General features: G+C 47.1%; 1 protein-coding gene across 6 annotated transcripts in view; it reads right to left on the bottom strand.

Moving 5' to 3' along the window:
- Positions 1-12,283, bottom strand: part of BCKDK (branched chain keto acid dehydrogenase kinase) — a 744,533-nt gene that overhangs the window by 337,184 nt on the left and 395,066 nt on the right. For all 6 annotated transcript variants that reach the window (XM_069651902.1, XM_069651905.1, XM_069651903.1 and 3 more), the window contains 3 exons: positions 7,966-8,034; positions 323-433; positions 55-102 (listed from right to left, as the gene is read on the bottom strand). In XM_069651902.1, coding sequence (XP_069508003.1) covers positions 55-102; positions 323-433; positions 7,966-8,034 — 228 coding nt within the window. The remainder of the gene's footprint in view (positions 1-54; positions 103-322; positions 434-7,965; positions 8,035-12,283) is intronic.

Raw genomic sequence — 12,283 nt, 5'->3', positions numbered from 1 at the left:
GTAGGGTGACACAGCGGATTCCTGGTGTTATGGGCTTACTTTCACAATACTCACCGGTGGGTACTCACTCAGCTTCTGAAACGCTCGAATATACAATTCGTGCTGCAGGATAAGAGAAGCAAATAAAATATTACAATGTTTTAAAACAAAACTATGAGAGGGCAGGTCCTGCCTTTAGAGTACAAGCCACCCTCCTAATCAAACTCCATACTCCAAAGGGAAGGTCAATGCCTTGCTCAGAAAGTACTAGCCAGCCCACCAAAAGAAACCATTTGCTCTCAAAGGACAGCCGCTCATCAAGAGTTTAATGGGAGATGCTTACCACGTGGAGGATAGTGGGGTTACATCCGATAATGAAGGGCAGGCTCCGGAACCCTTTTATCCGGTGGGCGATACGCACCGGCAGCTCCTTGTGCAGGTAGCGGGCACTTTTCTAAAAGTAAATTAGAGAAAGGAGAGGAGTAGGAATTGGAGTGGAGCATGTGCAACCACAGTAGCAACACCTGTGTCTGCACTTAGGCTTGGCTGCTCTTGACAGAACAGCCCCCCACCCATTCAAACCCCCTACCCAGAGTACTCTGCTATTGCGCTTCAATCACATTGTGCAGCTATTGGCACGTCCAACATCCTCATCAGGGACTCTACGTAAACCAATTCCTCATAACAATTAAACACCTTTCCAAGCATGCATTCTTGTCAGAGCTTCCTTTGTGCCCCTTAGAGGTATTGCAAGGTTTTCGAAGGGTACATGTGGGGAAAACTTTTAAGAACTGTAAGTTGTAAGATATGCTGTGTTTCATTTGCATATGCATGAGATTAACTCACCCTTACATGCTTCACAACTTAACTTTAAAGATACAGGAGGAATACAGGATTAACTGGTTGGAAATTCAGAGAAAAATATGAGCCTATACCAACTCGATAGCATGACCCGTCACTAGCACTTTCTGTTCAGAATTGGTCAGTTCAAGGATTGCTATTGGGCTACAATAAACACAGCACATGGTTGCAGGACAGTGTGAAATAAAACTCAAGCAGGAAACACTTTGGGCCATGCACAGGCATTGGGGGGGGGGGGGCTAGGTGAAGATCTGAGCAACACAAAAGTATGGCCGAATAAAAGGCACACATTCTTTGTCCCACAATAAAGGTGTAGATTAACATTTGATGAAGTTTCACAGCTTACCGAGCTGTGCACCATTGAATTGCCCCATTACTATTGACAAAATGGATAAAGAATATAGTCATAAAATGGCAGCCTTGCTCGTACCATCCTAGAGCACTGCATCAACCATGGAGTCCTGCCGGCATCCTGCTCATCCTGATTGGATGTGCCCTACATTTTCACACCCAGGCCCTGGGAACCGGCTGGCGATGCCAGCCTGCATGAAAGGCCCACTTCTGAGTTTCGCCTGGCCGTGGAGAGACGCTCGAGAGCCACCCGCATAAGGTACATGTTCACCCAGCCCTGCACACTACGATTAACCTTGCGATAGCCATGACTTTATCAATTCACAGTGAAGTCCACCCTACCCTATTCCTATCGCAGTGAGTCATTCTCAGCTGCTGCTTTCCGCCACCTGTCTCTATTGACTACAATGACAATGCCTAATGCTTGGCCCTCCCGCAGGAGCTGATTCTGCTCTACAGATTTAATTGTGCTGCCACTCGCAAACCGCTACCACCATAACTCAGCCCCCTCAATGTCATGCCTCGACCTAGAGATAGGCAGGCGCCACATCACTTCTACTAATGCCTACTCCTGGAATGCCTCCACACAAGTAAACGCTATCCGGTAGAAACACGCAAAATCAAGCAGGCTGCCCCTTGGCCCCTCCGGTAAAAGTAAATTCAGGCCTTGTCTAGGACCCAATAGACAGGCATGCGTGTCTGCCCACACTTTCCAACAATCTGCACATAACCTTCCAGCAGCCTAGAAAATACCACACACCATGTCTCCTCACCTTGCCTGGGTCACGCCAGACTACAAAAGACTCACTGCAAACACTGCTACCACCCACTGGACACAAGTAACTGACATAGTAACAAATTCAACACTACCTGCTCCATAATTAATAGAACTACCACACTGCCATCCACACTAACTACACCTCAGTCATTAGAGTAGCTTTGGTTAATGCTAGGCCTAACCCAGCAAATACTTGACATAGCTGACCTTCTCCAAAACAACCATCTAGACCTTTAAGCAGTATCCAAAACCTGCCTTAACCCTAGCTATCCCACACAGCTGCACCATACTCAGGAAAGATACACTAGACGGAAGAGGCGCAGGGGTATCCATCATTGGCAAAGAGACCTTAGGTCTCAGAGAAACTGTCAACACCACTCTCCCGACCGGTGAACTTCTATCCACTAAACTGAAGTTATTCCATACCTCCACCATAACACTACACCTGACCTATCAGGCTCCTTGCACTACACTCACATTTGAAGAAGACATCCTACACCTGCTCTCCAACATCTAGCCATCTTCTAAGATCCTATTCCTTGGGCCCTTTACCTTGGCATGTACAATGCCTCAAACACCATTGCATCCTCCCTAGACAAGTCACTCAAGGAGTTAGGCTCCCTACAACAAATCGTCAATCCCACACATGACAAAGGCAGGACCCTCGAACTGGCTAGTTGATCTAAACTGCAACACTGCCATTACCTCCAACAAGCCTCGACTTGGAATGACCATAACATTATACTCTTCACCATACATTTCTCTGCCACCCCACCGATCCCCACCCCTCTCCTACCTGCCATCACAACAAAGCAGCTCACGCAATATCACCAATTCTAGCATCCTAGCTCCATTGGAAGAGCTAGTCACACCCCAGTCACCCTTCAATGACCGGACTGCCTTAGCAGAGCTATACAACCAGGTGCTGACTCATGCAATACTGTAGCTCCTCTCAAACTACATAAACCTAAACCTGCAGCACACTGCAACTCTTGGCACTTCGGATGCTCAAACGGGAAGCTGCGTCAAAGTGGAACAAACATCCAACCACTTAGAAACAAGAGTCCTTCTCACTTGCTTCTAGTATTTATTTAAGAAAATCCACCTTATCTGAAAAACTTTCAACCTACAATGCTAGAATAGAGAAAGTGAGTTCAAGCACCAAAAAGCTTTTCTCCATTCTATCAAATCACCTACCCCCCTCCATTTAACTGCACTCCGGACGGTGACTGGTGCACCGACATCCAACAGGCACTGACACAGAAAATCGACACCCTACAGAAAAAGATCCTCACCAAAAAAGTCTCACTTAACATCTTGCTACCTTATGGAACTCATGGTGGAAACAGTAAAACAACAGACACAAGTGATCACAGTTCAAGGGTGTTTATTTAAATATGCAGGTTGGAAAAAATGCCTAATCTAACCTAAAATCTAAGATCGGAGCAAGCGTTGACCATTAACTGAAAATAAGGCATTCCTAGTGGTATTGTGTAAAACAAAAAAGGGGCTATACGAAGAAAAGCCTATTTCCAGTACTTACGCTAATTAAAGAAAGCGTGTAGGATAGGGTTTTCAATGAAGAAAGAAGTGTTCTCAAATAATATGTCAGGATGGTCTTTTGTTAGGGGTCTCCCTTACCCACGGTTTTGAGCATGGGACAAGACGGCAGTTCCATGCACAGCACATGCTCAAGCTCAAGCTTTCCCAGCAGAATCCGACAGTTCCTTTGCAAGTATTTAGGTTCTCAGGACATTCAATGGACAAGTCTTGTTTCCCTTGAAAGTCTCTTGCCTTCGAGGGCCTGACGTATTCAAATAACAAAACAAAAAAGTTCCTTTAATCAAATGAAAGTTCTTTAGGGTGATAATAGTTCACACCCTGGTCCCCCTCTTCCGGGCACTGACCCTTTTTTTATCTAAACGTAAAGTTCTGTTCACACGGTAGTGGGGCGGTAATGAGTCACCCCTGGGTCTCCCTCTTCTGGGCGTAGACCCCTTCCGTTTCTTTCAGCCTCCCTCCACCAGGTTCACTATGGCGTGGGTCCCCCTCTTCTGGGTGCTGACCCCTCAAATCTTTCAGCCTCCCTCTTTCGGTTCACTATTGCTTGTTCTTCATTAATGTCTTTTCGAACAGTTCACCGTGGACATCCCTCGGCTGGGTTCACGTTTGCCAAAACACCATTTCTTGGGACTTTAGACTTTGACCCTCTCTCTGGAAACCCTCCTTCGGGTACACTTGCAATTGCAATACCTTCAATGCTGGCATCCCTCTTCCGGGTTCACTGTTGCCACTTCCCCTTTGGTTTCAATGTTTGTGGGATTCAATTTTCTTAACTGTTTGTAGGTCAAAGTCTTTCGATTGCATGGGGGTTTTAGTAGGTCTCCTCTATGACCACTTTGACCCTCTGGTATCTGTAGTTTCAATGCAAAACAAAGGGGGATCAGCCAGAGTCTTTCACACGAGCACCCGCGTGGTGCCGGAACACACTGCAGCTGGTCTTCAAGGTTTGATTTGTCTTTTAGTTTCACGACTGGGTCTCCTCGGTCAGGCTCAGACCCCTTTTTAGGTTCACAAAGGCCTCCCTCTTCCAAGGCAGACACTGCTCGCAAAAGTCACAATTTAAAAAAAAAGTTTGTGGGATTTTTAGTCCCAGAATGCACTGGCTAATTTTGCTCCCACTTCCTTTGCTCCCCAAAATGGCACTTTGACATTGGGAGCTGCAGGAGCTAAAAGGGGATGTTTGTAGGAGGTCAGGGTCTCTTCCTCTGCCCCTCACAGACCTGGGTTTGCCTGCCTGGCCCACAGGAGAAGTTTAACTGTTGTTATCTCGAGGCAACCCCAGCTTCCCCTGGTCTTGCCTTCCCGGAGGGACAGTCTCCTCCTCCACACTGAAATCTCCTCTCCGGTAGCAGGGCCAGTGTTTGGGCAGTTTTCTCCTTCTCCTCCAGGTCTCCCATGGTCTCTCCAGCTCACTAAGGTTTTCTCCTGCTCTCCGGTACCTTCCACCATCCCTGACTCGCTCTCAGTGCTGTTCCTGGCTGCTGCTTTTATACTCCCAGCTAGAGTTAATTGGAGTCAGGAGTAAATAATCATCTCTCCCTACCCAACTCTGCCTGACCTCGTTAATGGGACAACATGGAGACTGCCCATAGGAATCCATTGCTCATTTATTCCTATGGGTCACCCTCATGACTCCCCATCTGCCTCATCCCTGTGGATTTCAGTGGGGGAATGGAATTATGGAAGTTGTAGTATTGTGGAGAGGTAAAATTAGTTTTGGGTTTCAGAGGTAATTTGTATTTTCGAGTCTTTTCCATAAGAGAAAGTGCTTTGTTGGGAGGGGAGGGGGATTTTGGTGACATCCCATAAAGGCTGCTGGGAGATCGGGTAGGAGTGCATTTGAAAAATTGGAATACTGCATCTTGCCTAGGGTATTCCCATGAAAATGACCCCAGCCTCCCCTACCAGGGTGATCCTCCCGCACTGGTCCACCCCCAGGGTCTGGATCCATAGGCGATGGCCATGCCCTGGCCACCCAAACAAAGGATTCTCTGGGTCCAAATGGGAGAATACGCCTAGGTTTCTAACACTACCCACAATCCCCGCATTCATTCACTATTTAGCTTCAACCCAGTCACAGAAACCGATGTCCTAGAAATAGTCGCAGTTCTCAAACCATTGCGCTGCCAAGGCGACATCTGTCCCGCGACAGTCATCAAAGATCGCCCTGGCCCCATTTATCTGCTTTCTCATAAATGGCTCCTTCTCTTGCACTGTACCTACCAGCCTTAAGGATGCCTGGGTCCTTCCTCTACTAAAAATAAAACCGCCCACAATCCAACTATACAGTAAACTACCGTCCTATAACAACGGCCCCCTTCCTTCTCAAAATACTGGACCGTGCAGCCTACCTGCAGATCCAGGATTTCTGTGAAGCCAACAATCTCCTGGGGCACGCCAATCAGGCTTCCGATCTGGCTATGGTACTGAATCTGCCCTGCTAGATCTTAACCAACTGTATGCTATTAAAGATTCTGGCCACTCAGCCTTCCTTCTGCTACTTGACCCATCGGCGGCCTTTGACTGTGATCACCAAATCTTATGCCGTCACCTTGCATCAGCAGCCCACTTCACCGGAAGCCATCAAATGGATCTCCTTGCTGTCGAAGAGAACCATGAGATTGTGCTCTTCATCAGCCCTTCCAGCCCCGGTCACATGCAGTGTCCCGCAAGGATCCTGTGTTTCCACAACTTTGTACAATATATTCACATAACCTTTCTTTGACCTGCTTGACACTGAAGGAACGTCCTACACCAACTATGCGGACAACAGATCCTTTTTCACCTCACAGGCAATTACGAAATGGGCTAAAAAAACAAACCTTGATTCACACTACCACATCGTCTAAACTTGGATGACCTCCCACCACCTATATCTGAACGACGAGAAGACTGTGATCCTTCCAAATGGCTCACAACACACTCTTAACAAGCTATACTCAGTCAAAATACTTCATTTCGGCTGGAAAGCCATAAAAGTTCATATAAAAAACATCATACAAGTTACTTATCCAATAATATTATTCAATAATATTATATAACTTTTTTTTTAAATCCAACTAAAATTCAGTTACATACAATGATAAGATCACATTCAAGCTAAAATTTAGGCATAGGCGCCCCTATGCGAGAACAAACACGGCCCATTGACCTGTTCTTTGGGAAGTTACCCAGAGGGGCGCCTAGGACTACATTTTGATTATTTCAAGGGCCTTAGGTCTAGTCACCCTAAGTTTCCCAGGGTCACCCAGACGTGGACCCCTGGCTAACAATGCTCAGAGCGGCACATCCACCTCACTGATGATGTCCAATTAGGCTGAAACATGTGTATTAGGTTGCTGTTGGTACTCTTTCAGAAGGGAATTCCCATAGCATTTCGGTGCTCGACTGATATGCAAATGCATATTCCCCAGCTGTGAAAGGTACAGTGAGCTAAAGTGTGGCTGCAGACTCTTGATCATCACATTCAAGCTAGACTCATCATACAAGTGCTTCATCATTGATGGAAACACCATCCATGTCTCAAACAATGTCAAAACCTTGGCCGTTTATCTGGACTCCACACTATCTCTCTCACGACAAGTTAGCGCAATCACCTCTTCGGCAGCCTACACTTCTAAGCCAATTAATGCATGCAGGCCGTTCCTTAAAACCGAAATCTGCATCCCCATTGCTAAGGCTCCGATAGGTTCAAGACGACTATTGCAACGCCCTCTACACAGGTACCACCGCCCACAACCTAAACTAACTGCACCTTGTCCAAAATAGTTCCAACAGGACTGTCCTCCACATTCCTAAATGCGACCATATGCCTGCTGCTAGAAGGAGCGTCCATCGGCTACCCACCCAAGAGCGCATCATCTTTAAATCACCATCACGCACAAATGCCCAACTCTACCCCTAAATACCCATCACAAAAATTCACTAAGTCTTAATCCTCAAGACCTACCCGCAATATCTACTCTCACCAACACTCCATACCTCGCTTCAAACGCACCAAAGTTGGGGGTGCCAGCTTCCCAATCATAGCAGCTAAATACCAGAACAACCTTTCACTTTGCTTAAGATCTGAACCATCATTCTAGGCGTTCCACAAACAACTCAAGCTACTGCTGTTCTCAGACCACAATCTGAGAGCATAATTACAAATGTTACACCTTAACAATTTCTTGAAAAACACTTACGATGTCTGCAATGTGTAACCAACTGTACTTCTATGTAACCAGCGCCTTGATGCCTTTGGGGTTATTGCGTTGAACAAATGTCAAAATAAATAAAACTAAGTTGGGTATTAATGTAGACTCCAATGTTCATATATCTTTACCCAGTAACACATTTCTGGTGCTTGAATCAGTTTATTTTTAAAGCTAAGGTGGTGAAAAAGCAGGGTATTGTGGTTGGTAGTGGCAATAGCAGTTAATAGTTTTCCTCACCAATATGTGGCTGCCATCTTGGGACCGTCCAGAGTACAGCATGGTAGTTGGTGTAAGACGCACAGAAGGCTGAGGAGGGAGACAAATTGTGTCAATAAATGTACAGTGGTCTTGTATAGCATTCTTCAGCATTTGTGGCTTTTCGGCATGAGTTAAACAAAATGAAAGAGTGACCGGAGGTTTCATGCCTGCCAAACACATGCCAGGAGCTGCCCATCAGAGGATGATGGCAAATTGCAGGCAAATCCTCATCCTTTCAACTGTACAGTTAATTGCATGACTAAGCCACCATCACTAGCTGTTATACAGTCATTGGTAATGGCTAATCATCTTAACTATCGGGTCAAACTAGAGCTTACAAATCCAATGACAAGCCAAAAGCATCTCTACAAATGCCTCCTTTGCCCAATCAGAGGTTCCTGTCAAATAATTAATAGTTACTCACCGTAGTGACTAAGGTACTCCTAGTCCCCTTTCCCCCATACTGCATGGGCGTCCCTCGCTAGGGACGAGACGGAACCTTTTTCACCAGAAAAAACCCCTTCCCCTTTAAATTTAGAGGCGCCCACCAGCGCCACTCAGTCCCCATTGACGCGTCGACAAGATTATCATTGCCTAATGAAACCAGTAATATTAGGGGGTGGGGGAGTATGGTGGGACGTATGGAGGAAAGGGGACTATGGACTAGGAGTATGTTAGTCACTACGGTGAGTTATTATAAATTACTCTTACGTCTGTCCCCTTTCCTCCATACTGCATGGGCGATTTACAACTGAATGTAGCCGCAGGGTGAAGAGGTGACCCTCCTTGAGTGAACAAGTTCCTTAGAACCGCCTGTCCGAAAGGCGTGTCTAATTTAGAGCCGGCGTCCAAACAGTAGTGCTGACAGAATTCCGAAAGGGTGGCCCAGGTGGCCGCCCTGCTGATGACCTGCCATGCAACCTGCCGCCGGAATGCAACGGCCGTGGCCTTGGCTCCGACAGCGTGGGTGTGCATGTTAGCGGCCTTGACCCCCGAAGGTGAGAAAGCGTCCGACTTGCGGAAGCTCTTGGTCCTGTCCAGATAGAATTTCAGAGCGTGTCTGACATCCAGACAGTGCAGGACCCTCTGAACATCGTCCTGAGGGTCGTCAAAAAACGTAGGCAAAACCATCTCCTCGTTTAGATGGAAAGCGGAAACTACCTAAGGTAGGAATGCGGGGTGCGTTCTCAGGACCAGCTTATCCTTGTGAAAAGTAGAAGGTTCTGATGCCACCAGAGCCTGGATCACGCCGACTCTGCGAGCAGAGGTGAGACCCAGCAACAAAGCTGTTTAAATGTGACCAATCTGATGTCCGCGGCCATCATTGGTTCGAAAGGTTTGGGCGCCAGGGCACCCAACAATATATTGTGATCCCACACAGGGTGTGGCTTCTTGATGGGCGGGTAGAGCCTGGTGAGGTCCGCCAGATGCCGTTTAACCACCGGGTTAGAGGAGAAGACCTCAGAATTCCTGTAGGCCCCTATGGGTGCCAAGAACATGCAGCAGGTGTCCATTTGCACCCCTGTGTGAGCGAGGTGTGCCAGGAAAGAGCATATCGTCCAATGTGCAAGTAAGGCGGTCGATCTCCTTAGAGTCCGCCCAGTGACGGAGCCTGGTCCATTTACTCTTTTACTGGCTCCTAGTAGCCCTGCTCCTAGCGCCCTGAATGATGTCCAGGTTAGCCTGAGACAGGGCCAGATGCTTAAATGTGACCCGTTCAGGAACCATGCTGCAAGGGCTAATTTCTGTGGAGCGGGGTGGATGACCCTGCCGCGAGAGGAGGTGAGCTGGGCCCAGTGGTAGGTGAATTGGTGGCCTGTCCGAGAGGCTGAGGAGCTCCGAGAACCACGGTCTTGCCGGCCACCACAGAGCTATCAGAATGATGCGGAGGTGACACGATTCTCTTATCTTGCAGATCACCCCGTGGATCAGGGCTATGGGAGGGAATGCATACACTGTCATGCCCGTTAGGAAGAATTCTCATTTATGGCTAATTTCCCTTACCTAGCGAGTCCCTCAGCAGCTTTGCTGGATTTCTGGGGTTTATTTTTCCCACCTTGTTAGAGTGTGAGCCTTTTTCCCACTCTTACAGTGTATTTTTTTGTGTATGTTGTACTTTTTGTGCTCATGGGCTATGGAGTGTCACTAACTCCCAAGGCATCATTTTTACTTGTGTGTCACACAGCACCTTTAGTGCAGTGACACAGTGATGTCTTTTAGACTTCGCTTGTGAACTCCATTTCTGGGGATGACTACTGTCCCCCAGAAACATCTAAAGTCACCATTGGCTTTACTAGTCCTTTTAAAATACAGATCCAGTACAAGCCATTTTACAATGGAGTACTGGAGGGGAATGTCTTTCCCCTGTCCTTCTGTAACTCAAGGGGCACTGTGTCCCCCTTCCCAACTCGACATGGGTGGTGGCAGTGGTAACTATAATTTTTTACACAGATTCCCATGTTAGTGTTCACGTCTGTCACCACAACCAGAACATAAAACCTGCTACCCCATATCATTTGTATCGTGGGTCTTAGCATGGTTTTTCGCCATTTCGTATTGGAAAGGTCTTTCTTGTTTGCTTTTCACGCCACACCAGGTTTGGTTACCTTGTTTGCTCACCTTTTGGCGGGCTTCTGCAAAGAAACCCTCCTTTGGCGTCTGGGTGTCTAGGTGGGGTGAATGTGTGGGAGGTGTTTAGTAACCCACTGCACAGGGTCTCCTTGGAGACCCAAGTCACACTTTGTGTTGATCGGCTGAGGTGGTTGTCCGGGCTGGACAACCCCCCCTGCTGTGTGACTGACAGCCAAGCTTTGTGAATGGGGGATTTTGGCATAAAAGGCAGGACTCTTCGGTTGGAAGTGAGAGTCGCCACTGGAACTACAAGAACCGAAGAGAAGTGGAGAAGAAGATGGCTGCTGCAACTCCTGGATCCCGGTGAAGCCCTGCTGCAGTCCTGAGCCATCTACCCTTCAACGGCAGAGAAGATCCAGTCCGGAGTCTTCTTCCCTTGAGCCTGGTGGGATCAACTAGCCCACCTTCTACAGCAGAGAATCCTCTTCTGGGCGGAAATCGCTGCACTGAGCTGGAGTGGTCCGGATAGCCATCAGAAGAGCCCTCTCCTGTTTTTAAGGAGCGCACCTTTTATTCATCATTGCTTTGCTGCTGCTGGCTTCATCCCTGGGTAGTGCAGATCGCTCCAGACGTCGTCCTTGTCCTCACGACTGAAGCTTCAGGAACTGTGAGTCTGCAGGAACTACCAGGAACAACTGCTGTAGCACCAGCTTTCTTCATCCGAATAAGGTACTGTGTCCATTTGGTCGTTCTCTCCGTCCGACCTTGAGGAATTGGGGTGAACCCTTTTCCTTTCTTCCTTCCGTTTTATAACCTTGAAGAATCAGGGTGAACCCTTTTCCTTTCCGAAGGCTTGTCCTTTCTTCCTTCCGTCTTATAACTTTTGCTTCCCTTTGACAATATCCAGTACTCCTGGCAACTTTAATCTTGAACTATTCTAACCGTGTGATCCTCGACAACAGAGCCCCTGCTCCATTTGACACTGGTGCAGGCCTATCGACTTTCATCTGCCTCTTAGAAAATGTCCTCTGATTTTATTGCCTTGTCAAAAGTATTGCCTATGATTTTTATCCACTATTCCTTGTTTGAATTCTATGTGCTAAGTGTGTTGGACTTCTGGTGCATTTCTTCTCACGGGTATGCTTTATTTTCGTAAGACGTAACTGTCATTACTGTCAAAAAGTGATTGCGTATTGACCCACGGTAACGTCTGTTTCGAAACACCGGTCTGTCGAATCCTATTGTACTTACCTTGAATTGACCCGAACCAGAGGAATTGGTTGTGTGTAGTATATTTAGTGCGGTTCTATTTAATAGAAGTGAAGTGTTTTGTAAACAGATTGTTTAAAAAGAAATGTACTTATATTTTTTAACCAGAAACTTGAGTCAGTGTTTGCTTGAGTCACAGTAATTGTAGTCCTTTGTGTAATTCCTAATATGGCTCATTTGCTCTTGAGATAAGTCTGGCTGCTCAACCATCACTACCACTTTACTGTGTAGTACGGGCTTGTACCAAAGGTGAAATTGTACTATCACTTGTAGTCTTAATTGTATGTAGTGTTCCCTAAGGGTACTGCATATGATTCTGCCTAACAATGCCGTTCCATTGCATCTGGAATGCATCGCCCAGGGAGTCAGGGCCTTGCCCCTGCCAGGACACAAACTGCTGGTAATTCCTGTTGGACCAGGAGGCAAAGAGGTCCACCTGAGGATGGCCCCATCTCCT

This window comes from Ambystoma mexicanum, chromosome 3p, assembly GCF_040938575.1.
Source record: "Ambystoma mexicanum isolate Mex_15411 chromosome 3p, UKY_AmexF1_1, whole genome shotgun sequence".
NCBI classification, from domain to species: Eukaryota; Metazoa; Chordata; class Amphibia; order Caudata; family Ambystomatidae; genus Ambystoma; species Ambystoma mexicanum.
Note: the sequence above shows the minus strand (reverse complement) of the source record. Positions and strands in the feature narration are given on the sequence as shown.